The following is a 27,743-nucleotide window of genomic DNA, read 5'->3' as shown; positions in this document are numbered from 1 at the left end:
TTTCTCAGTGTAACATTTTCAGCTGCGCTATTAAACTTAAATTTTGAAAGAGTATATGTCATATCTAATTATAGAAGCTATAGGCTATATATTCATAAGAAAAGTGGTTCACATTGTGCCTCCGTGTTTATTACTTTAATTGAATATTTCCTTCATCTCTGGGACGACTATGTTATAAAAATTCATCACAGAAGGAGAAGAAAAGGCATTAATTTTTTAAACATTCATATTTACAGGAAATACAGGGACAGTTATTAAGGGCAATCAAAATTCGAAATTATATTTTTTTTTTTTTACTATATAATGGATATTTTACACTAATTGTTCTTTAAAGAAAACAAAACTTACAACAGGAGATGTACAAGTAAGGAACCGGTGATACAGTAGTAAAATTGGTGCTGATGACGTTTCCAGAGAGGAAGAAAATGTTCAATTAACGTAATAAACACGGAGGCACAAGGTGAGCCACTTTTCTTTAGTATGTGTCATAATTTATTACAATGATGTAAGGAAATATTAACATTAAATATGCATTCTACAGCACCCATCAGTAAATATGTATATAGAACAGCTATTTGCAATAAAACTGTTGCTGAAAGGGCAAAACTCTTGTTGCCAATACCGCCTACAAGGTTTAATGCAGTTTAACTTGGTTATAGCAACATCGATTTCTGCGACACCTCGTATTTTTTGCCGAATATTCAGTGAAACGAACTAATTCCTCATATGAAATGTGCTTTTATATCATGTTTTAATGCCACATTCACATAACGTCATTGCATAAGTGAGTGGTGGTGCCTCTTTCTGGTGACTGGACGTCCGGTTATTGGCTATCGGATGAGAATTAGTAGAGGGCACAGGAGACTGAAAGTCCATCGAACCTCATTCCTTTTGCATTTCCATTCTCAAATTTCTGAGGATCTGTCTAGTACTGCGCTGGTTGTTCTTGCAAAGTTCGAATACTGCCCGCCCTGTACCCTAACAATATAATTGTTCTTTTTTACAGTATAGCGTAGTTATTTTTCTTTACCCATATCTAGAGTAACAGTGAGCAGGAAACTTGCCCGAGCGACAATATAGCTATGAAAAAAAAAGCGTTGAACCAAAAAAAAAAAAAAAAAAAGAGTGATTTGAAAACTAGAAAGTGGAAGGGAAAAAAGCTAGTTACGCCATTATTATTATTATTATTATTATTATTATTATTATTATTATTATTATTATTATTAATTATTAATTATTATTATTATTATTATTATTATTATTATTATTATTATTATTATTATTATTATTATTATTGGCTTGATCGAGGGTCAAATACTTAATCAATCCCAACCTTCGATACCTGATACCTTGACATTACACATCTCCATCTCTGTTGCGACGCTATTTTTTAGGTCCTTTTGGTGTTGCTATAACCAAGTTTAACTGTCATTTGCAACGTAACAAGACAGGGTTCGATTCTCCACTAGGCTATCGATCACTTTTGTATATAAGGGTGGTCTTACCCTCTAAAATGTTTCCACATCAGACTAAACTAGTATAATCCATGAAAAAAAATTAGTTCAATTAAATATTTTAAATGATGCCCCAATATGGGACAAAGGTACCTCATAAGTTTGGAAAGACAACTGAATACTAACAAACAAATATTTTGCCTGTAATAACCAATAAATGATTAGAGGTAAGTTAAAATAAGTCAGATATGTGTTTGTAATGAAAAGCTACCCCAAAACGATATGTTACAACGGTAACGTTGTATATAATATTAGCAATCTGTGCCAGCTTATAGAAAGGGATCAGAGGCGAATTATTTGAGCAGTATTATGTATAAAGAAAAGAAAGACACATAGAGATTTCGAGATTTCGATTTTGTAATCGTTAACTAAAAAGAGAATTGTTACTATAGCAACGTCGTAAATAAATGTACATGTACGTAGACATCTTGTCGAGAAAATAAACGTGTATAAAGGGGTAGACATCTTGTATATGCAGAAAGTTGATTATGTACGCTTCTCATGGTTAAGTAATTAAAAACCAGCTAAGAAAGTGTTAAAACGTTTGAATTATTTTGAAGATTACTAAATACGAACCAGGAGACACCCCTTACAAATTGGTGCCTCACCACCGGGAGGTATATAAGTGTCGTTTTGAAGAATAGTAAAAACGGCAAGCTTTCAACGCGACCTTAGTGTTACCATATTGAGAAGTGGAAAAGTAATTCATCGAAATATGGCTATGAGTACAACATGTAATAATATAATTGGTGATCAGAGTGTGTATCCAGAATTGAATCCTAGTGAAAATTTGACTGACATTTTAAAAGACTTGGCCCGACAAATAAGAAACCAGTCTGAACAAATAAGAAACCAGTCTGAACAAATAAGAAACCAGTCTGAGCAAATTAAGGATCAAGTAAGAAAAGGTGATGAGTTAGCCCAACAAATGAGGGACCAGTCAGAGCAAATTAGGAGCCAGTCTGAGCAAATGAGGAACCAGTCAGAGCAAATTCAACACTTTGAAGAAAAATTGGACCAGAAAATAACACAGTTAGCTAATGATTTTGATGAAAAAATAGCGAAGTTGGAACAATGCAATGAGAACAGATGGGATCTTGTTCAACGCCAATTAAATCAGATGAACCGACATGTAGTGGAAAAATTTGAGAAGTACGATGAGAAAATGGAAAAAGTAGTACAAAGGAGCACGGAAATTCAAGAGTCAATGGATGTTCTAGAATCAACGATTAATGCCCATGAAAATCACATCAAATTATTGCAAGACGAAGTAAATTTCATCAAGGAGGGATGTATTCCCGAGACTCCATTTCAGGATAACGGATGCATGAATCATTCTACATCTACAGGTTGGGTACCTGATCGTCCTCCCAGACCAGCTTTGGAACTTGATGGATCTTCGAGTGGTGCAGAGAGTACTGAAAGAGAAGGAAGAGTGAGGCAAACATCCAGGCGCAAACACATCTCCAACAGAGGTATGAAGACGAACACAGGTAAACAATTGCGATTCAGCGAAGTTAAGTCGCTTACAAAATTTAGTGGCGTGCCAGAAGATATCCCCGCTAGGGCATTTCTCGAAAAATTCCAGGATGAATGTGAGCTCATGGGTGCAGATGAGTCTCAGTTTTTAAAATTATTACCGCACATCTTATTACCACCCTGCTTAACATGGTTTAAAGCTATTAGAGGTAGTCTTCATACATATTCAGATTTTAAGAATGCTCTCCTATCAAACTATGAAAATGATTTTATGGTAGCGAATAGAGATGCCGTCTTGCGAACGAAGCATTTCAATCCAAAATTACACCGGAGTATTACTGAATTTGTAGTGTCTACATATCATGCATGAGTTAAGATCACTAAATCCAAACCACCCGGAATCCCGAATTATACCTTCTATTAGAATCTTATTGCCATTTAGACTACAACAGTTGTTAATGTCGGCACAGTGCATTAACTTCAACCATTTAATTATGCTCATTCAGAGTTATGAGAGTCAGTCTGCAATACAGAATAACAATAAAATGCAGGATAGAGGTCAGGGTAATTATGCACGTAATCAGACACAATATGCTTCTGTTCGTAATGTAGATATACAACCTGAAAATGATTCTAATGTCCGTAGTTTTAATAATAGAATGAGTAGTTATAATGGTACAGGAAATCAAACGCAACCTAATTATAGAAATGGAGCTAGGAATTTTAGAAATAACAACAGGAATTTCAGTAGAAGTAATAATTATCATCGATTTTCACAAAATCAATTTGCAGATGGCAGGAATTCTGTAAATATGAATCAAAATATGGTAACAGTGTCTAATCGCCAAGAAAGTACACAAGATTGTGCTATACAATGTTGCTTAAATGAACCCTTCGAACGTATAACTTAAACTATCAAAAAGGCGTCCGATGGATTTGTATTAAATTGACCTTTGCTTACGTCTATGGTTAATATGTTCTTCAGTTTATTTATTATTAAAATGTACGTTGAAAACATATGCAATTATAAAATCAGTTAAGAAAGTGATGAAATTAATTTATGGTAATTAACTGAAAATACTATTGATTTGTTCCTTATAGTTTTGTTGCAATTTCCTTTTATAGCATTAATTTGAGGAATTGTTAATTTGTGTTTCATGATAAGAAATTATCTAAAAGCTTTATTGTAATACAAGGATATACCGAGTTTGACAATTTATGTTTTCTCCAAGAAACATATATTTAAGCTATTCTTGTTTTCGTGTTTTTATTCTATTCGAATTTCATGCGAATATTATAAATATTTAAAAATTAAAGATCATAATTTTAATGTAAACATATGAAGGTAATGACAGACTTATACTGTATAAGATAAATGCAACTTATTATATGGAAAGAATAGGAATAATGAATATCGAATCTCTTAATTTTTCAGAGTTTATTAATGTATTAAATGATAATCTTCAATGTGTTTATATGTTCTAATTTTGTTGCCTTCTGACCCTGCTAATATTTAATATTATGAAGATCTTTGTTTATAATGTTGTTTGTATGTGAAGGAATAGTTAATTTGTACCCTAGAAGGAAACCATGAGTTAGGTTTAATTTTTGAATAGCCTCATTCATGATAATTGTAAATCGTCGTTATTAGTATTGAGATATATTGATAAATATAAAAATGTGTAATGTTATAATATATTATATATAAATGGAAAAGTAGAATATGTGTATTAAAGGTGATATTAAATATACCAGGGGCTATTCAAAAGGTAGATGTTTCATGGTATTTAACCCAGGGTTCTTTCCTTCATAGTAGAACTATTATGGAAGTCCCGTCCGAGCGACATCTACAACGGTAACGTTGTATATAATATTAGCAATCTGTGCCAGCTTATAGAAAGGGATCAGAGGCGAATTATTTGAGCAGTATTATGTATAAAGAAAAGAAAGACACATAGAGATTTCGAGATTTCGATTTTGTAATCGTTAACTAAAAAGAGAGTTGTTACTATAGCAACGTCGTAAATAAATGTACATGTACGTAGACATCTTGTCGAGAAAATAAGCGTGTATAAAGGGGTAGACATCTTGTTGTATATGCAGAAAGTTGATTATGTACGCTTCTCATGGTTAAGTAATTAACAACCAGCTAAGAAAGTGTTAAAACGTTTGAATTATTTTGAAGATTACTAAATACGAACCAGGAGACACCCCTTACAATGTCATATGACTTCCTTCCTATTGAATAGCCAGGATCTATGTCCAATATGGCGGACTTCAAGAGGGCTGCGATGATGATGGTGTATACAAGAGCAGATGTGGTTCTACCTCTACTATCCCTGTCCACTACGATATAGAGTCACTCTCTCTAGCCATCCCATACTTAAGGTATCTTTGCTACATATTGTATGCTGTAAATGCATTAAAACTTGAGGTAGTTTGGGGCAGCATTTAATAAAAGTATTAATTCAGATAATTTTCCCCGTGGTTTACGTTGGTCTGATATGGAACTATTTTACGGGGTAAGACTCGAAAAAGCTCGAAGTCGAAAAATAAAGATAACCCTTTATATATATATATATATATATATATATATATATATATATATATATATATATATATATATATATATATATATATATATATATATATATAATTCATAATCCACTTCCAATCTTAGTTCATATAATAAAAGTTTAAAGAACGTAAATTGATACAAGATATAAGGTCTATTAGTATTATTATAACGTAAAACGCATCAAGGGCAACATTATTAACACACTCTAAAAATAGTTACTTGCTAATCTAAATTATGATATTTTGAAAACTCTATAATAATTTAAACGAGTCCATCTTTTGAGTTTATTTATACCAGTGCTACGAGCAAAGTTGTGTTCTACATTTTTAACTCCCCTCCAATATTAATACATACTGGTGTACAACATTTGAGACTCCCTTAATCATTGCTTGCAACTTGGAAAAAAAGTCTTATCTTAAGCAATTTCTGTTCTTTTTCTAAATTAAGTTTTCTAGCCTCGGCTCCAGTTAATCCTTTCGCATCTTTGGCTACACTTGTATGAGAAAGAATTACTGATCATACCTAGCTGTCTGAATCTAAACTAACAACTAATGAAGTCAGTGGCGTACGCAGAATTTTATCAACTGGGGTTCAAGCGCTCAATTTCGTATTTTTTTAGGATACGCGTGTAATTTTTGTATATATAACATAAATACCGTAAATATTTATGTTTATTATAGTATCTTGCTCAAGAAAAGGGGGTGGCATTGAAATTCCGAACCCCCTATCCTTACGTACGTCACTGAATGAACTAGAATATTTAACATGTCAAACTTATAACGATTACTGCGGATGGTGAAAGAAACCAACGTAATAACCAAGCTCGGGAATCGAACTTGAAAACCGTTCAGCACCCGTGCATTGACAGCTTCGCTAATGTCAACCTCAATGCATACAAAGCTATCTGTATACAAATGCTATTTTCCTGCAAATTGTGATGCGATTCAAACAAAACGAAGTTTTGTTCCAATCTCACCACAAACAACCGCAATAAATCACTATATTAGAAGTTAGGGATTAATCAGTTATAGATAGGTAAAACATACTACGACGAACTACGCATGTAACATGTAGAGGAAAAATCCTAAATCAAATACACAATTACTATACTTGTATTATTCATATTATTAACTTTCTACATACTTACACAAAGGTTTAAAAAATGAATGAAAAAAAAAATTAATAACACTAACCAACAGTGAAAATGTAACTGGAATGAAATAGATATTTGTTAACTATATCGACCACGCTGATAACGAAAACGACAATGAAAACTCGAATTAGCTTTCGTTTCCAATTTAAAGGGGGGGGGGTGCATTTAATTATAAGTATTATATTTTATTAGCATTCATTGTCAATCCCTTCCCATTAGGCATCGAAATCTCGATGATGGTAGACAGATTGACTAAGTTTCCTACAGGCAACAATAGTTATGTGTATTTTGTTGCTGTTTTTAGCCCGGGATCACAGCAACTAGAGGAGGGGAAGGGAAAGAAGAACGGAGGAGCGGAGCATGTTTCCTTTAAGTGTAGTTTCAGTTTGTTACAAATTGTGTTCTGTTCGTGTTCTGGAAAAAAAGTATTACTGAAGTGTAGTTAGTGTGTGTGGTCAATAATTGCTGTGATTCATTATGCCTTGCAAATATGTAAACAGTGCTGACAATTTTTGCTACAGAGCAGACAGGCTACATTGAGATCGCAAAGGGAACTAATAACGCCATATATTAGGAACGCGTACAGACAGTACTTTGGCTGTGAAATCAGGGACCACGACAAGCTCTGGGCTCCTCAGGTATGTTGCAATTTTGTGTCTCGAGTCTTCATTCGTAGTTGAATCGTAAAGGATCTTCCATGGGCTTTGCTATTCCCATGATCTGGCGAGAATCACCAAACCATGTGAATGATTGTTACTTTTGTATGACAACTCCATTAACACGGTATTTCCAAGGAGAGAAATTTTTCTTCATATATGCTAACATACCGTCGACCATGCGACCAGTGCCTCACGCAGACGGACTGCCTGTTCCTGTCCCACCTGCCTTTGTTTAAATGTCAACAAACTTTCTAGAAAATAAGAGGGCAGGAAACTGTAACGATCTGGTGGCAAATCTTCTGCACTGCTGCGGTAGACTGAGGTGCAATGCGTCCTCGAAGTTATATATTTTAGATTCCCAAAAGGACTTCTTTCCTAACGACTATGGTGCTGTAAGCAACGAGCACGAGGAACTCGGACGTGGTAATGAGATACCAGGGAAAGTGAAGTGCATCAATGTTAGCCGATTACTGCTGGACACTAATCAGGAAATCACCAGCAGAAAACTACAAACGCCAGGCAAAGCGGTTGCGCTTTCAGTGATCTTTCTCTGAGGGATAATAACAAGGAAAAGACATGAATAAACTTATATAGGGAATAACTTTACGTAGGGAATAACTACAAAACGAGAGCTAATCTTGCATTTTCTTTAACATTTTCGTTATCAGCATACCCGAAAACATAAAGATTAGCTGCTTTCATGCCAGTTACAGAAAAAAGTTAAATTTTCTTGGCTAGTGTAACAAAAGAACTGAACATGATACACAACGCAGGTCTGTACATTATACCACCATCTTGTAAAATAAAGTATGGTTCTTCCTACTGCTGTTACGAAACCCCGCCCATGGGTCTATAACCCAGGCGAAAAATGAAAACTTAAACTCCTCATAACATACGATTTTTTATACATTTCGTCTAAACATGTACTTTGATTGTCTGGAGCACTATCATGTGGTAGAAGAAAGATATGTAAGAGTACGTTATCAGAATAGTTCCCACGGGTGAGGTTCAAACGTGACCAATGAGTGCATTATGACGTAAAATAAAAGAAAACGCAGAAACGAAACGAAATGCACTTCTTACAAAATGAAATGAATGTTCTCAAAAATTGGTTCATAATAAAGGTCACTATAAACTGAAGAATAATAATACACGTTTGTCACAATATCGAAACTCATAAATTTCGTGCGAATGGTTGTTGGGAGATTTATGAGAGTTAACAAAGCAGGCAGAAAATGCTTTCAAAATGTGAAATAACCTAGCAGCGTTATTACGCTGTCGGAGACAATTGAAGGTTGTTGGTAATCTGTTGTGAAACAGATGGCTACTTATCAGCACGATGTGTAGCCTTTTATATTAATAAATATGGTTATTTAATGCTGTTTTTCCAAAGAGGATAGTTAGTTGGTCCAAAGAGATAGTTACGTCACACGGGGTTAACAACGTGTGACACTTCTTTCCTTTACAGCATGTCCGGAAATCCCTCCGTTCCTTTGGGGAATCCCGTGCGCACGCATAGCTGCGTTTCAAATATGCATTTTTCAATAGAGTAGGTATGACTTTCTAAGTGACGTTTTCAACCGCACTCTCTACGATGTATTGTTTTTAAGCTGTTGGCCTCTGTTCATGTTCCCACGCTTTTGAAACTGTCACACTGTCACTCTCAAACGGGACGGAATTTCCCCCATGTTCACTAGGACTTTTTTGCTTCTTTTTAGATGTACAATCACCCGTCCAAGTTTGTCCACGTAATATCGTTCACCCTGCATATATATATATATATATATATATATATATATATATATATATATATATATATATATATATATATATATATATATATATATATTAAATATATAGATAGATGGATAGATAGATATGCAGGGTGCCCCTTAAATAAGGTAATTTCGTGTTATGATACGCACACCCGCTAAATGTATTTTATGTGATCCTAAATACGCTGTAGTGAAATAACAGCTCCCTACGAGATTGTTAACCCGTGCTGATTTGACGACAAAGTCATGAAATGACGTTTCCACGGAGAAACCGAAAGAGACAGAGAAACGAAACTTTGCACGAAGCAACTAGAGGAAGGAGGATCCCTGCCCGTGTATTGACGAACATCACCGGATGAACAGTGTTGCCAAACCAAGAGAAAATTATGTTTTTGTAAATCGAACGACCTAAATTGGATACCATCATTGGAAGCAACAATGAAAATAAAGACAAAAGAGGTGGTAAACGTAAATTAGTGTTACAAACTTTTCGAGAAATAATGTGAAACGTGTTAAAGACAAGCGCCGTTTTCGCACGTAGCGTTGCCATCTTTTACAAATCATATTTCTCAGCTTTGACAAGATACCGAATATCTCAGTCAGTATGTGACTTATTGATCTCACATAACCACAGTACTGCTCCTCATGCTCTACCGACTTGCATTATAGGTTTTAAACCACACTGCACTGGTGACTTTTTCCGAGTTATTGTACCTTTTTCAAACTCAACTTTTCTCTTCTGTTGATGACAACACTGTTCAACGGACCCTTCTAGACTTGGAGACAGCGTAAACAGTTCTTGTCAATATTTAATTCAAGGTGTACTAAACGTTAGTACCTCACTCCCTGTGTGTGCCAAAGGCGTTTTCATTTAACACATATTTCACGTTATTTATCGAAAAGTTCGCAACACTTATGTCTGTTCACCATCTCTTTTGTCTTTATTTTCATTGTTGCTTCCAATGACATCCAATTTAGGTCATTCGATTTACAAAGATACCTTTCTCTTGGGTTGGCAACACTGTTTATCCGGTGATGTTCGACAATACACAGGCATGGATCCTCCTTTCTCTAGTTTCTTCGTGCAAAGTTTCGTTTCTCTGTCTCTTTTGGTTTCTCCGTTATCATGGTTGAACATTCTAAATTACATTAAAATGTGGAAACGTCAATTCATGATTTTGTCGTCACGTCGGCACGGGTTAACGTTCTCGTAGGGAGCTGTTATTTCACTAATGCTTGTTTAGGATCACATAAAATACATTTAGCGGGGGTGCGTATCGTAACACAAAATTACCTTATTTAAGAGACACCCTAATATATATACGTAATAACGTTCTTGGTTTACAATCGGAAGATCCCCGGGTTCGAGTAACGCCGGAAGATAGTACTGGCCTATTTTATTCTCATTACCCACTGTTAGGTATCCAACATACAGTGACTTTATGAGTTATTATACAACTTTCTTAAATTAATTAATGAATTAAATATAAGGAAATCTACTCAAATATATGGAAAACTAATATCTTAGAGAAACTTACTTAGGAGTGCTCGTGCGTGGGAGAGAGCTGTTGGGGCTAGCAGTATGTGAACGCGAAAAAGTGGAACTTCTTTCTGGAGTAGAGAGACGCCCTGTATCACGACGATTAGACATTGATCTGAGAGTGTTGGTAGCCCTTTGAACAGCTGCATACTGCACCATTTGAACTGCTGGAGTCTCCATGTTGCGTTTTGATCTGGAAAACAAATTATTTCTCTTAGCTAAATTAACAAAAGTAAAAACGAACAGGTTAAAATTTTCTACATTTTATTTTTATTTTTTTCTATTCTTCTACAATGGAATAGGCATAATGTCTTTATTTATGCTTCATCATTCTTTTAGTATTCCAATCATAATATGAAAATATCCCTTTTCTAAAAATACTTTCATGGAAAAATTAACACCAACTACACGTAATTTTATGCGTTTACAAGGATTCAAAAAAACGTTTCTACGTAAATATGCATAAGCATACAATGATATATATATATATATATATATATATATATATACACATTAATGAAAAGAGCTCCTTTGTGGCTAAGCGGTTAGCGTACGCGCCTTTGGCGTGGGAGACCCGGGTTCGATTCCCGGCGGGAACTCACGTGATTCAGATTCCACGTTAATCAGTAGGTCCCATTTCATATAGCCTCGCTGCTGAAAGGGACGTTAAACTCAAAATCAACTCAACATTAATTAGAAGAAAATTTCGGGCAGAATGGAAATCAAGTTACAGAAGTTACCTAATCTGCAACAATGGATTATATATTTAACAAAATGTGACGTACATTGTCAACTGAGGTCAAACGTACGCACATACAAAATTGATTTTGCCTTAAGCTAATACTTGCTTGGATGTTCACACAATCTGATAACTTCACTGCACGGGTGGCAACACTGCATTTTATTGAAGTCACTGAAAATTTAGTTAACTCAATACCAAAAGAGTACAATAAAATTATCAAATGGTATAGATATCCGATCAAATATTGGCTTCAGGCAAAGTCATTTTTGTATGATCTAAATTTTACTTCAGTCACCATTTTATTAAATATTATCCATTGTTGCACTTGTAAGTACTTTCTGTAACTTGATTTCTATTCTGTGTTAAAGTTCCTTTCTACTGATGTATATATCATTGAATGTTTATGCACATTTATGTGGAAACTTCCGTTGAATCCTTGTAAGCGCATAAAATTACATGGAGTTGCTATATGTTTTTTCATGGCTGTATAATGATCATTTACTGAAATTACACAATGAATAAGTCTACAATTGGATTAAATTATAGCTGCGGTGGTTCAGTAGTAGAGTGTTCACCTCTAGGGTCCTTCGTTCGATCCCAGCTCGCGATAAGTGCGTTTTGCGGTGGACAAACATCGTGTGCTTGGGTTTTCTCGGGGTTCTCCCGCTTCCTCCCAATGTTTTCATTCCACCATTTTATTCATTTCTCATCATCACCGTCTCCTTTAGACTAGCTGGCATAATCGTGGGACGTAAAACTTACGGAGTTCGTTTCATATTTCGATTAAATTATAGATTTAGCAAACAATTTTGATAGACCTAAGTCATTTGAAATTGAATCGACACATTACCTATTTTATTTACACTATCTTATTAAAAAAAATTCGTAACCTCAAATCATAACATCAAATCAGTATGTAATGCGAACAACCAATAACAAAGTCACACCAACCAAACAGTTTAAATGAACACGCACACGAATATAGCGACAACCCAACTAAGCAACTTATTTCCCAACAAGTATGGAGCAAAATTGATGGTTCATTTATAAAATTTGTCATTGATGAGAAAAGCAGTCTTATTTCTATCGGGTTGCCTAGAAGTAATCTTTATGAGGAACTCCAGGACATAAGGCTACGTGCGGGGATGACTTTGAATTTAATATGTATTATTGCTTCTGTATTCCAATTTAAGCTAATATTTTAAGAAAATATTTCTTAACAATTTTCACAATCCATATCCGATGAAACTCCTGCACAGAATCCTTAGGTGAGAATGAAAAGTTTTAAATTTATCCTACATTTCTCAATATAGAAATTCTTTACCTATATAAATCAGAACAAATTTATTTATTATCTGACAACAGTTTACAGTTTTCGACATTAGATTGCCAATAAAATCAGACTATCCTATGTGCACATTCCTTACTATAACAAACTTATAGTGACCCCGCGTAGCGTAGTCGCTAACGCTCTTGCCTTCGGTGCAAGCAGTCCTGGGTTCGATTCCCGATAGGGGCACTCGGTCGAAAAAGTGTAAAAAGCTTTTTCAGGTCAGCCATCTTGAATGAGGTTTTCCTGGGTTTTCCTCATTCACACCAGGAAAATGTCGATTTGCGTTCGATTCAGTTGAATTGACGTCACTTTCAACTTAATCGACCGTGTAAACGGGACTTCAACTTAATCGCTTGTTGATCGAAGGCGACTAATCGACTGGCAACTGAATTGAAAGACATTCTATTTTCTGTGGTTGAAATAATTGAACACATCCATCGATCTGATTCGGCCTAGCGGCGAATTCGGCGATTCGTGCGACTAAATCGATTTAGTCGTGCGACTAAATCGACCAAGTGTAAACGCCCCATAACGTACAGGTCTCAGGCCGCTTCCTTCCTTCCCTTTCCCTGATAGTGTGCTCGCCGAGGTTACGTCATCCCTAATACATGACAGGCTAATATGGCCATAGATTCGAAAGCCCAGTAATCTAAATGCTTACAAATTTATACGTTTCGTGTAATTAACTAAGCTTTTTAAGTATGTTTGATGGGAATGAAGCCCCTAAAAGTGCCAGCAGACACTAGCACTAACATTTAGGACTCAGATCGCAAGTTCGATCCCAGATTTCTTGAGAGCTGTGTGCAGTAAACACAAAAAACTGTAGAAGACATCACACTATAAAAATATAACAAAAAATAAATTTAAGAACCTGATGAAGTGTTTTAGCGAAAGTACCGTTCAAATTGTTTATTAACTTTATCTGTACATACACATCCTCCTAAAGAGCTTCCTTGTGGGTAAGCGATTCGCGTACATGCTTTCGGCGTTGGAGACCCGGGTTCGATTCCCGGCGGGAGCTCATGTGGTTAGGATCCCATGTTAAGCTGTAGGTTCACGTCTCATATAGCTTTGGTGCTGAAAGGAGCGCTAAACTGAAAATCAAATCCTCCTTCTAAGCAGGGTGACATTCCTTCTCAAAATTTTAAATGGCAATGTTGGTCATGTGACATGCTATTTCGGTGTTGTGACTCCCCACTTACTAAAATTATTGATTCCTTAAAACTTTATGATGTGCTTTTGAGAAATCATACTTTAAATATTGTCAAAGTGGCCATTAATATAATAAAGGAACTCGAAATTTCCTCCTTATTTATTCAACACTTGCTGTACTTCAGAGGAGGTGATCTGGCAATGCAGACGATCACTATGTCACTACCTTCTTTTTGGGCGGCAAAAGAAATTTTTCACATACAACAAATTACTATTGTTCATTCTCCCACCTTAAACAAGAAACTGAACACATGTTTTGTCAATTGTCATTAAATGAAACCATTTTAAAGAAATTACTATCAAAGAAAAGGGCTGAAAAGTTTTAATTTATATAAACACAGGTTTCTCGTTCAGTATTTTGTTGCTCCACCCCTTTCCCTCTTCTTTCTTACCTTGATATTAGTATCAACGCACCACTTATCTAATCAAATTCATTTGAACTTACGAGGATCATTTCAAAGATCTTGCACACAGTGCATGCACGATCGTTTGAGTCGTGTGATCAAGTTCAATTTTATGTCAGTTGTGAGTCAGAGTTTGGGTTTGACGGTTGTGTCTGTGTTTGCGGGTTTGCGTGGCTGTGTTGTGAGAAATTCAGTGTTGAAATGGAAGGTGAACCCGACTCAGGTCGGATTACACACAGTGACCAGCGTTCTTATATCAAAATCGAAACTCTACGTGGAAAGAATCCAACTGAAATTTACAATGCTTCGCCAGTGGTTTGTGAAAATAGTCCAGTGGATCGTAGCAATGTATCACGGTGGTCAGCTCGTTTTCGTGAAGGTCGTGTAAGCAGTGCGGACAATCCAAGAAGTGGAAGACCATCAACTGCAACAGACTACACCTCTGAAATTATTGTGAATGACATTTTGCGAGAGAATCGACTAAAACATTTGAGGAAATTGCATATGAGGCCAGAATGTATGTCACTTCAGTTTACAGACTCATTACTGAAAAGTTAAAGATGAGAAAAATCTCTGCCAGATGGGTTCCTCTGACGTTTCGATACAACTGATGAAGCTTCCAGTGAGGTGACCCGAATGATGAAACAGCTCAACAATGAAGGTGCCCTATCCCGAATACAGAATTTACCAAAAGGCTGGGAAGCTGTCATAAGCAAGAATGGAGATTATATTGAATGGCTGTAAAGGTATTTTGTACAATAAATGATTTACTTCCATAATATCTTTCAGTGTGCAAAACTTTTCAAAAGACCCTCGTATTATTATCTCATTTAGCAAATGAAAATGAAATTTTCATTTTTCGTCCCACAATTATGCCTTTTAAGTTAGAGAAGACAGATAGTTAATGAAAGTGAATGATCGTCAAAGAACCAGGGTGTCTACTAAAATTCCAAAATGAAATTTCGTGAATTTTTCGTGACCTTTTCCTTCCCAAACCATAAAATTTAGTAACATTCTCAAGAGCGAATTTGAGTGCGAATTGGGCCGAATTTTCATGCATGCGATAGAAGCGTGGTTTGTTTGCGATTTGGTAGCATCTAAAGCCGTCCAGAAACATTTTTGGTGCTGAATTTTTACGTTTTATAGAACAAAATTTTCCTATCTACACTTATATTTGCACAGATTAAAAATTTTTTTAAAAAAAATCGTGACCCAAAAGCTAAATTTCGTGATCTTTTCTTGACTTTCATGACCGACAGACACCCTGAGAACTGATGGAATAAGAATGTGAAAGGAAACGGAAGAAACCCATGAAAATTCAGAGACACTATGTTTGTCCATCACAAACTCACATGATCTGGGAACAAACCAGGAAACACTTCGCACCAGAAGCGAGAAATCTACCACTGAGCCACTGTGCCCTAATTTCATTTACTGTCTGACATTAGAACAGGCAATTTTAAAATTTTGGATCGCAGTAAAAGTTTCTTCAATTCTTTCCCAAGCTGAACGTGGCTGCATTCCTATTTTGTTAACTCTTTCGAGACAGGGTCATTTTTCGCATTTAGTAGACTTTCAATTAATGAATTAAAACTCAAAGACTATTTACTCGATTGATATGGTTAAAACTTTGCTTTTTAGAAGAAGGATGTGGCAATTTTATGACGTAAGCTTGATTGTAGTGTTGCCAACGGGAGGGAAATGTAGTGGTAAAAATTCACAAAAAATTCCCTAACCGAATTTTAAATTTTTTTGGAGCTGACACTACTGTTGCCACGTGAGCCAAGTCACCTCAAAAATTTTTTTCGTGTGTCGACAACGCACAGTGAAACCCTGAAGTCCTTGTCTGCCATACAAAGACAGAAAGAAAAAATTCTCTCTCATCATACACACGAAATTTTGACACTTTTTTCCGCCTCAGAAGCAAACATCAACAGTTATGAAGGATCGGCAGCTTCCCTAATTATCCTACTGAAACTTTTCTGATGTGCTGTGTAGTCCAAAGACGAGGCTTTCACATATCGGTACGTTTGTTCCAATGTAGCTAACAAGAGGGAAATTATAGAGGCAAAAATGAGATATTTTCCGAATTTTTCACTTACAATCAGGAATTAAAATTTTCTGTGGCTGGAAACACTGCTACCAGACAAACGCAAACTATCTTAAAATAAACTTTGCTATCCCTCTAATATATCCTACAAGTATCGTGACGATATCTAACAAAGTAAGAATGTCATTAAAAATATATCTCATTCTACTTAAAAAAATCACAATTATCTTTCCACTTACGAGTACAAGATCTACTGTAAACCTCAACTGTATTTCGTCTAATTATCCAAGTGAAACTTTCCATGGTGCGTTATGTAGTCCAAAGACGAGGCTTTCAGATACTGGTACATATGTTCCAATGTAGCCAACAAGAGGGAAAAAGGGATTTTTTCCGAATTTTCCCTCTAAAATAGGGAATTAAAATTTTCTGTGGCTGGAAACACTGCTATCTGACAAACGCAAACTATCTTAAAATAAACTTTGCTATCCCTCTAATATATCCTACAAGTATCGTGACGATATCTAATAAAGTAAGAATGTCATTAAAAAAATATCTCATTCTACTTAAAAAAAAATCACAATTATCTTTCCACTTACGAGTACAAGATCTACTGTAAACCTCAACTGTATTTCGTCTAATTATCCAAGTGAAACTTTCCATGGTGCGTTATGTAGTCCAAAGACGAGGCTTTCAGATACTGGTACATATGTTCCAATGTAGCCAACAAGAGGGAAAAAGGGATTTTTTTCCGAATTTTCCCTCTAAAATAGGGAACTAAAATTTTCAGTGGCTAGAAACACTGCTACCACACAGATGCTGACTATCTTAAAATAAATTTTCGTACACCAATAACATATCTCAATCAAGTCATGAGTCTTACAAGAATCATGTCGATAGCTAAGAAACGAAGCTTGTAGTTTAAAAAAATAGATTATGGTAAACAGAAGAAAAAAATAATAAAATAAAAAGGTTTAGCACCTAAATTCGAATTTTTCGTGCGCCTCCTAATTACCCAATTGTAACAATCTGTACTTGCTTTTTTTCAGTAAGGACTGATATTCGACTGGCGTAAGTTGATTTGCGTTTGTACGTATAGGTACGGATTTATAAATTTCGAAAATTTCTATTTTTCTACCCAAAAATAGGGAAAATTTCAGAAGTTGGCAACACTGATCGCGGGATAGTCCAATTGGTCTCAACAATTAGGTATCCATACTAGGTATGTATCCGACAAGTCCTAAGTAGATATCTCTAAAACGAAGGAAGCTATAAGGAAAATGGAAAAAAGAAAAGTGGAATTTCAAAAATCCCCAATTTTTTTACTTTGGGCTCAAATTTGAGAGGAAAATTCGACACTAAGAAAAACAAAATTACCATCAGGAAAAAGTATGGTACAACCATATTTGGCATAGAAAAAATCATCCCGATATCTTAATTAGTAATCACACAGCAGAGGATTAAGTAAGTGGCAACCCCGTATGGGCCGTTTACAAGGTTGGTCTCGTATTATTAAATGTCACACATTCTTGCCACTTCTGGAAATTTACAAGCATGCTAAGTGAAAGAATTACACACAACGACAGCATCCGTTTATCAGGTCCTGAAAATCAATTCTTTAGAGAAACGAAAATACAGTAATATCCCAATCACATTGCACTTTTTACGAAGCAAGGTTTGTAATCAGCAAGCTTAGTGTTAGTGAAATAAGCATTTTTACGACTTTTATTCTCTTAGTAGGAGGATAGGGTCACACGATAGGCACAAGGGGGCCACTGCTTACCTCCAGAATTCTTCAAAGATATCAAAGACTGACTCAAAATAATCACTTGAAGCATCATCCCTGGAAAGATTACAATAAGCACGCAAACAAATGCAAAGTTACAAAAGCATGTATTGATTGTATAATTACGCGAATACTACAGAATATTCTTTTTCACTAACTCTAATATTGCATAATAATTATAAATGAAAGATTTTAGCTGGAGAAAAGAAAACAAATATGTAAATAAAGCTTGAGCGGCGTTAGAACATACGCTAACAAAGGCTTCTGCAATTTGAAACATAAAAAGATTATCATGCTCTAATAAACTCAGTATATTCAATTGGTTCGAAATATAAACACAAAATATAATTTTTCGAGGCGCAAACGAATATAAGGTCACTTTTATTCGACTATTAATATTATTACAGTAGAATTTCGCAAACTCGACCGAATGTGGATATTCACAACTCAATATTTTACTGCGTATTAATCTAATGTGGAAATTCAACTTACAATTCGTACGACCATAAACCTTCTGGCAAGCCTGTTAACGAATAGTAATACAGAGCGCACCAAGAAAGTGACTTTCCCATGCATCCTATAGCTAGGAAACCATTTATTGCACGACGTGACTGCGTGCACGTGAGAGAGTAAGGTGCTACCATGGCGCATGCGCCAGCGGAACTTCCCTAGTACTCTCAGTAGCGCCGTGGCAGTGGTTGGAGATGGACGTTCCTATTCTAGCTCGCGCCGCGTGTGAAGTGCGAACAATGATAAAGTTTTTGAATGCGCAGGGCATAGCGCGATTGAAATCCATCGTCAGCTGTGCCAGGTCTCGTGTCATGAGCAAGCAGATGGTGCGTTGCTGGCATAGACAATTTGCAGCAGGACACCAAAGTGTGCCAAAATGAGGAGGAGCGCAGTGGAAGGCCTACCGTCATCACAGACGATCTTGTGGATCCTGTCCGGGAACACATCATGCAGAATCGTCGCTTCACAATAACGGAAGCCAGCGGCAGTTCCCGAACATTTTCCACTCCTTATTGCACACCACTGTCACGGAGCGCCTTTGTTCAAGAAGTGTGCCACGTGGGTGCCGAAGTAACTGACTCCAGAACACTAAGCAAGACGCATGGTGTCAGCATTGACATTTTTGCAACGATACTGCTGTCGATGGATTTCAATCGGCGCTATGTCCTATGCATTCAAAAACTTTATCACTGCTCGCACTTCACACGCGGCGCGAGCTTGAATAGGAACGTCCCTCTTCTTCCACTGCCGCGACGCTACTGAGAGTACTAGGGAAGTTCCACTGGAGCATGTGCCATGCTAGGACCTTACTCTCTCACGTGCACGCAGTCGCTTCGCGCAACATACGGTTTTCTAGCTATGGGACGCGTGGGAAACTTACTTTCTGGATGTGCCTCGTAATAAAAAGGAACATGAGTGGTGATTGATGAAGGCTAGTTGACTTTCTTCAGTCATTTTTTTATTGAGAGGAGGACTAAGGTGGACTGGAATTTCTATGAATTGATATCACAAAGGGAAAGGCGCAAAATTTTCAAGAAACTAATTCCGTAACTAATATTTGAACAAAACAGGAAAGCATGCGATCGTTCATATGCATAAATATGCACTGTACTTATAATAATACAATAATCAAAACATAGCTGTACTGTCTGCACAGCAAAACATAGTTGTACTGTCTGCACTGCGCAGGCGATTTTAGAAATTACTACAATCTAGCTATTAATAAACCAAAACATTATTTCGAAGATGATGTTTTGCTTGCTCAGCAAAAATCATTTACCGACTTACGAAAAAACGTGATCGTCGAGTTATACGGAGTGTCGAAATATCGGGAATCAGTTTGCGGAACTCTACTGTATTATTACTAATGATGATATGCATTATTGATTGCGAACGATCTTCTCTCTCACCAGTTGCAACCCCCAAACTACAGGGGTAAGTCCCTAATCTCTGACAAAACACACACATAATGTTCTATAAAAATCTGAGTGTTTAATAAATATTCAGGATATAAAATTAGATACAATGCGCTCCCTTACTATCGGGCCGTTTCAATTGAAGGTAATTGAGAGATTGGAAATTTTTGAGAAAAAATTAAAACATATTCGACAAACTTGAATTTTCTTTAACGAAACATCTCATAGAATTTTCATTTAAATCTTCCAGAGCATGGGGTAAGGTCCTGATATTTGATTGAGTTCCACTCCAAGAGAGGGGATTATGTGAAAATCTCAATAAAAACACATTTAACTCCTTTAGTGAAATGAAAATTGATTCACAAACTAGTCTTTGTACACATAACGACGTTTATGAATAATATTTACTTCCTTAATGAGCATAAATTGATCCGAATAGAAAAACAAGACGCAACTCTGAGGTAAAATATAGAGTGAGTCAAAATGATGTTCCTGATTTCAATGATTATTTTTAAGTTCGAATAATAAGTTAACAAAATCGGGAACATCATTTTGACTCACCCTATATTTTACCTCAGAGTTGCGTCTTGTTTTCCTATTCGAATCAATTTATGGTCATTAAGAAAGTAAATATTATTCATAAACGTTGTTATATGTAGAAAGACTAGTCTATGAATCAATTTTCATTACACTAAGTAAGCTAAATTAAATTTCGATAAGGGCAGTCTTGATAAACAATGGGACCACTCGCCCTTCATCGATGCGGGCGAGCTTTTAATATTACTATTATTTATTTCAAAGGTAACTAAATGGTTTCTATTGTGAGATGTGAGCTAGTAGCTTTTATCTTGGGCGAGTAAAATTTTGTTCCTTATTTGCATCCCTGATTTATAAGATAACAATAAAGCCTTGGAGTTTCACAAAATTTTGGATCATATGTAATTATATAAATTTCCTCAATTGACTTTTAGACCATGTATAAGTGAGCTACAATTAAAATGAAATCTTTCAGTTTAAGGTCCCATGAGTATGCTCTTTTTAGGCTCAGAGAGACAATGATTAAATCAAGTGAATGATGATGGAAGAATTGGTGGAATGAGAAAGTGGGACGAAACGGGAGTTACTTGGCCGAGAATCGACCAGGGACCCCACTCAACAGAGGTATGCGATCTACCACTGAGCCACCGTGCCTCCGGTGAACTACAACTAATGAAAATGGTAATTAAGTGTTAGTATGTATAATAGTATCCGGAACATATGCCATAAGGAACTGAGGCCCCGCAGAAGATTTAGCGAATGAATATTGGCAGCATAAATTGGTTCGAACAGGCATATATCGTCGCTGCGCCTCGAAGAACCGCTATGTGTTGAAACCACAACTTTTCAGGAGAAGCAAAAAACATTCCGAACTCTTAAAATTTTGTCAAATATACGAAAACACTTGAGAAATGTAATAAAATTGGTTTTGCGTATATTATGCACTGGATATTGTTGTAACTTGCTTCAACAATACTATATTACTATTTTTGTGTTTACGTAGTGCCTTTTGCGCCTTTATAAGCACACAGAGCATTTGTATACATTAATCAATGCGTACGTGATGAGCATCTTAAGCCATAATTTCAATCGATAATTTTTCATTGTTGTAGCGAAACAATTGAATTTTTAACTTACCACGTTATAAGGGACGCTGCCTGACAGCTTTCAGGTTTATTTACACGACATAACTCATTTTTGACAAAACTGTCACATAGCGGTACTTCGAGGCGCAGCGACGATATATAAAAATCAGTACCGTTTTAAATTCATTATGAGGACAAAGAAAATTCGAAAAGCTTCCATTTCTTAATGTTAACAAAGAATATTATTATTTATATTGGAACCATGGCTTCTACTTACATTCCTTCGTGATGGAAGCAGAGAATCAAAGACAAGATAAGAACAAGGACCAGCATGACGATCATGGGTACAAGAATGGTGAAGACAAATTCATGAACGTAGCTCCGCTGAGGGACTTCCGAACGGGCAGGTGTTCGCCAGCGCTCTTTACTTAACGTCACAGGAGAATAACTCATCTCGTTTTCATCTGTGTGATGCACCATGGAATCGTGGGTTACCTGAAAGAAAATGTAAATTTACGATCCTTAATTATCAGGAGATAATTAACAGCAGGACAGCTATATTAAGATTTGTAAAGCTGGCCACTCCAATAGCTTGGCCACCTGTCCAATTTGTCTCATTAATGTGGAACTACGTTATATGTACACACTATTAATGGGCTCGAGATCTGAAACATTTTTCGGGTGAAATGCTTAAACATTTACTGAAGATTATCTAGCTGACGATATTACCGTACATCTTTTCGATGTTTTAAGATATGTGAATCAAAGTTACAGTTTGTAGATATACATCACATTTCATCAATTAACGATTATCTAACAAAAAACTTCGCTAACTCATCCGTCGAACATTAAACGAACGATTGCACGGCTAATACTTATTATCATGGCTCGGATTTCTGTGACATTCATATTTTCATTCTGACATCTTCTGATTTGTCGAATTAAATATACACACATTTCTGACTCTTGTCAACACGAACATATCTATTGGTCAAATAAATGTATATTTGGACCTTACTTTAACATTACATTATATTTTGAGTTCGAAGAAAAAATAAAAACGTATTTTTTAATGTTATTTTAGGCTAATTTCACTAACTACTCAGAATTATATTTGTGTGTGGTAATGGGGGTTGTTTAAAATTTCTTTTTTTAGAAATATTTGGCCTTGTGTAACATTATACCGTGTGAGGGATCAAAGTGCTTCCCCTGGCGTAGCATCAACCACTTTGAGAAGAGAGAGAAATTGATCAGCCTCTTCTCTCCTGCACAGATCCCTGAAATCCAATTTCTTTGTTGCATACTGGGGGAAAATATTTTCATCCACATCCGAGGGAAACTTTCAATACACGAGAGATGAAAGTGATATTGCGAAAATACTGATAATCCATATTAAGTTCGATCGAAAATATGACCTTGAAAAATTTACTCCCGGGAGACTGTGAAATCCCTGCTGGTACTTATGGTAAGACCCATTTTTTAAGGGGGGAGGGGAAGACTCTTTGATATAAGTATAGTATTATAATATTTATTGAATTATATATAAAACTCAAGGGGATGTTTGCTCTAACTCTTGCAGCACCAAAAACGCCTTTTTTAGGTTATATTTTAGGTCATATTCTGCCATTTTTAGGGCATAAATGAAGATATAATTTCAAAATTTTAGGTCATAGAAATCCGAGCCCCACATTAACCTCTGCAAACGTTCTGGTTTCTTGATACTATATAAAGTTAGAGTGCTTTTATTGGAAGAATATTAATTAATGTGTGTAAGTGACTACCTGAGTAATAAATCCATAACAACAGTAATTCAGGGTGTTTACTAAAATTCCAAAATAAAATTTCGTGACTTTTCCGTAGCCTCTTCTTTACCAAATCATAAAATTTCGTAACATTCTCAAGAGCAAATCTGAGTGCGAATTAGGCCGAATTTTCATGCATGCGATAGAAGCGTGCTTTGCTTGCGATTTGGTAGCGTCTGAAGTCGACCGTAGACATTCTTAGTGGTGAATTTTGATGTATTGAAAAAAAAAAATCCAATCTGTACTTATATTTGTACAAATAAAAAAAATCGTGACCCAAAAGCTAAATTTCATACTTTTTCTTGACCTCCATGACCGTTTTCTGATTTCGTGACTTTTTCGTGACATTCGTGACCGATAGACACCTTGTAATTGTATATACCTAATTCTAATTTCTAACCTATTCCTCCATTCTAGTTCTGGATTTCTAATTTACCACAACCCTTTTTGAACAAAAGGAAAAAGAAGCTGTAACTCTACCTTGAATTATTACCTTAGTAGCCCCACATAGCTACGTTAGGTTATATGGACTAGAACCTGCCTTCACATAGAACACTCAGATATTGACATAGACTAATTATTACTTGTATATCATACAAACTATCAGTTTGAATAAGATTCTTGTAATGTTTCTCGAGAATCAAGTTTGAGTTATCATATTTCCATTATTCATATATGAGTATAAAAACCCAAGTAAATTATTGTTTGCTCAAGATTTAAGAGTAATTTCCAAATTTATTCAAGAGATGCAATATATCCAAAATGGTGTGACGTAAATAAAGATTATCTATACAACTGTGGACGTTTTGTGTATTTTTAGTTTTCCATTGTATAAAAAATTACGATTTTCACTATTTGATGATAGGCATTTGGCCTTTATTCTGTTTGCCTTAGAATTCCTAAGAAAAAATAACGACCAAACTCTCTGACCTGGCTATTGGATCAACCCTAGAAAGGCCGTGCTCGCATGTGGTACGTGAAGGACCAAGATGTGTCAAATTTGCCCGCGCTGGTTTTAAGTAGCTTTCAAAGTATATTTGTTCAATTTGAGTTAACGTGTTGAACTAAATTTCAAAAAAGAAACTTTTCCAGGAATTGTGCCTTTTATTTATAAAAAAAACGAGCTCAATAAAGTGCGTAAAACTCCTTATATATTATACCAAATTTCTTACAATACTATGCAGAAAACCAGTATTACTGTATAACTAACACTCTACAAGTTCTATAAAAGTGTGTTTTTATAAAGGAGAAAAGTAATATTTTTAAAAAGTAATACATGTTTTAGATATAAAAAACCAAATGAAAGAAATTTTGGGGGAAAAAATGGATAGCACCTATGAGCAAGAGGGTGGTCAAAATCTGCAAGCACATGATTATTTTTTTTTTTTAACCAAAAAATCAATGGAGTATTCCAGTTGAAAAAAAGCGAAAATGAAGCTTTCGTCAAAAGGAATAACAAAAAAAAAAAAAAAAAAAAAATCCTGAATACATATTAATCCATACAAACCAAATAAAGAAGAACTCGCGGTCAAAATTGACCCCCCTCCCCTTGGTCTTTCTAGGGTTAAGGCCTGAAATTTTGTCTTCTACACTATACAATTTCAAGAATACACTTTCAAAACAAAATAACACTTCAGTAACCTTCAATAAACACACACACACACTAATCAAATATAGAAAATGATGGTTACCGAAATTTATTTATTTTAATCTTTAGGAAAGAAAAGATAGTAATAATACTGAAGCATCATATTATATATATATATATTAGATCCAACTTTGAGCGCGTTTCTTAAACATTAAATGAGGGACTCGGTGGCTCAGTGGTAGATTTCTTACCTCTGGTGCGTGGAGTTCCTATTTCGGTCCCTGGCCAAGGAAGTTTGTGGTGGACAACATTGTGTCCGTGGGTTTCTCGGGGTATCCCCGTTTCCTCCCACAGTATTATTCCACCAATTCTTTCATCATCATTAACTTGCCTTAATTCAAAGGATTAGAAGATCTCCCTTAGCCTAAAGGAAATAATCGTGAGACGTTAAACTGAAAGATTTCATTTTTTAAACACAATACTTGCAGAAAACGAAAATGATTTGGACAAAATTTCTCCTATTTGTATCCTAAAGCAACAGGTTATTACGCTAGATTCAATCCACGTGCGATCATAACACTGTAAATGATTACTGATTGTATACATTTGATCTTAGAAATTAAATTTTCCCCTCGCAAAAACTCCATATAAAGCTACTGTATTATTTCTATCAAAAAGAAAGAACTGGTGATGTATAGGTCTCCTACAGGGTGGCCACAAAGTCTAGTTCCCCTTCATAAATGTTGATGTCAGTTTTCCCGTTACTCCTTTATAAATGCTAATGTAAGGTTTTCCATTGTTTCAGGTTGTGTGAACGATGGCTGATACTTCCACTTACAGTATTGAAGAACGTGTTATTGCAGGTTGTTGGGTGCATGAAAGAACCATACAGCTATGAATCTAGTAGAAGTGCGTGCAGACTTGCGGACAAGATTTCAACGAGAATCCTCCCCTGAAACAAACACTTTTACCATGAAAACAGAAACTATTCGCCACAGGAAACGTGAAGGATAAGGAAAGAAATGGCACACTGTCCACACAAGCAGAAACATGTTGTCATGAGAATGACGGTCGACAAACTGATCCTTTGGACATTTAATGTCTCCTATCTCAATAAAACTTCTCGAAAGCATTGTTGTTCATGTCATTCAGTTCTTTCCGTGTAGTTATTTACGTACGTTTAGTGGTTTATGTTACAAATTTTCAGGGATAACCTGTAGCCACCCTATATAAAGGAAAGTTTTGTTTGCTAAAGCTTAGGATCACTCTTCAGCACGGAGACTGTATAAGACAGAGGCCCAAAGTTTAAAATGTAATCCAAAATCGCGTAATTCGCCCAATGCTTTCTCGCCAGTGCTATTTTACAGTAGTTACTGAAACTAAGATATTATTAGATATTTAAGCAAGTTGTACGTTCAATATTAATCTATTATCATATTAATGTAATAAAAAAGTTACCAGTCGGAAGTTGCACCAATCCAAGAGGAATCCCGCATCTCGAAATATTCTTTCGACTGTCGTACGCTTAAAATCCCGAGGACAAGTCCCGAGTTTCCAAAGCGGTCTTACTTCCTCTTGAAGCTGTTTCAATTCACTGGAAAATTTCGCTTCGCTTCCGATTCGCATAACAACGCTGCAAGTAATAATAATAATTATTAATTCAGAAATATTATAAGTTTATTAGAAAGATAAGCTTTTTTAAATAACTGAAAATTATTAGAAAGGTATACAGGGTGGCGCAATAATAGGTATACACCTCTGCATTGATCAAGTATAAAATTCTAGTTTATGGGTTTATTTGCTTCGGTTCTTCCGAGCTTAAGATGTAAGCAAAAATATATTAAGAACAAATAATAAAGAAACTAAGTCTATCTGATGGATAACAATAAAAAGTGATATAAAATACAGTACTGTACTGTATACCTACTTTTAGGCCACCCTGTATATGAATAAGAAAGTAAGAAATTTCTTTTAAAAATAAGGTATTTTAAATTTGCGTGGACTACTAAACCTACGAGTAAATTCATATCTTTGGTTCCTCTTCTATAAATAGGCATCAAATGTACATTTCTATCCTGCTCGTGTACAAACTTATACGAGGTGTGATCAAAAAATATGGTGAATAATATTATTAAAAACAAAGCAAAAAGTGTACATGGAATTTGATTTAATCTCCTTCAAAGAACTGTTCTTGGCTAGCACTGCACTTATCCCAACATAGAATCCATGGATGGAAGCATTTCTGTAAGACTTCTTTTGGAAGGGCGTTCAGCTGCTCTGTCGTGGCTCTCTCAATGTCAGGAATGGTGTCAAAACGTCTTCTTTTTAGCACAATTTTGATTTTTGGGAAGAGCCACAAGTCGCATGGTGCTATATCTCAATATTGCAGTAGACATGGACAAACAGGAATATTTTTTCGGCTAAAAACTCGCGCTATCAAAAGCGAGGTGTGGTGAATGAATTTCGCGCTCACTCTTCTCTTTTGCCAATCCGCTTTAAAAATTCTTTAGACGGACCCGTACGGGGTGTTTATTTCTTCGGAAAGCTTTCGAATAGTTACTCGCCTGTTTGAATGAATAAATTT

The 27,743-nt window shown here is 35.7% G+C and overlaps 1 protein-coding gene across 4 annotated transcripts in view; it reads right to left on the bottom strand.

Annotated features, from left to right (window-relative positions):
* The window catches only part of Scgalpha (sarcoglycan alpha), a 72,719-nt gene that overhangs the window by 13,602 nt on the left and 31,374 nt on the right, over window positions 1–27,743 (bottom strand). For all 4 annotated transcript variants that reach the window (XR_014127843.1, XM_081734649.1, XM_081734648.1 and 1 more), the window contains exons 6-8: window positions 26,618–26,792; window positions 22,047–22,264; window positions 10,697–10,891 (exon numbers count right to left, since the gene is read on the bottom strand). Coding sequence is in view for 3 of the 4 variants with exons in the window: in XM_081734649.1 (XP_081590775.1) it covers window positions 10,697–10,891; window positions 22,047–22,264; window positions 26,618–26,792 (588 nt within the window). In the remaining variant the exon portion in view is untranslated. The remainder of the gene's footprint in view (window positions 1–10,696; window positions 10,892–22,046; window positions 22,265–26,617; window positions 26,793–27,743) is intronic.

This window comes from Thermobia domestica, chromosome 12, assembly GCF_964235325.1.
Source record: "Thermobia domestica chromosome 12, izTheDome1.hap1.1, whole genome shotgun sequence".
NCBI lineage: Eukaryota > Metazoa > Arthropoda > Insecta > Zygentoma > Lepismatidae > Thermobia > Thermobia domestica.
The sequence above is the reverse complement of the archived record's forward strand: the minus strand, read 5'-3'. Positions and strand labels throughout refer to the sequence as shown.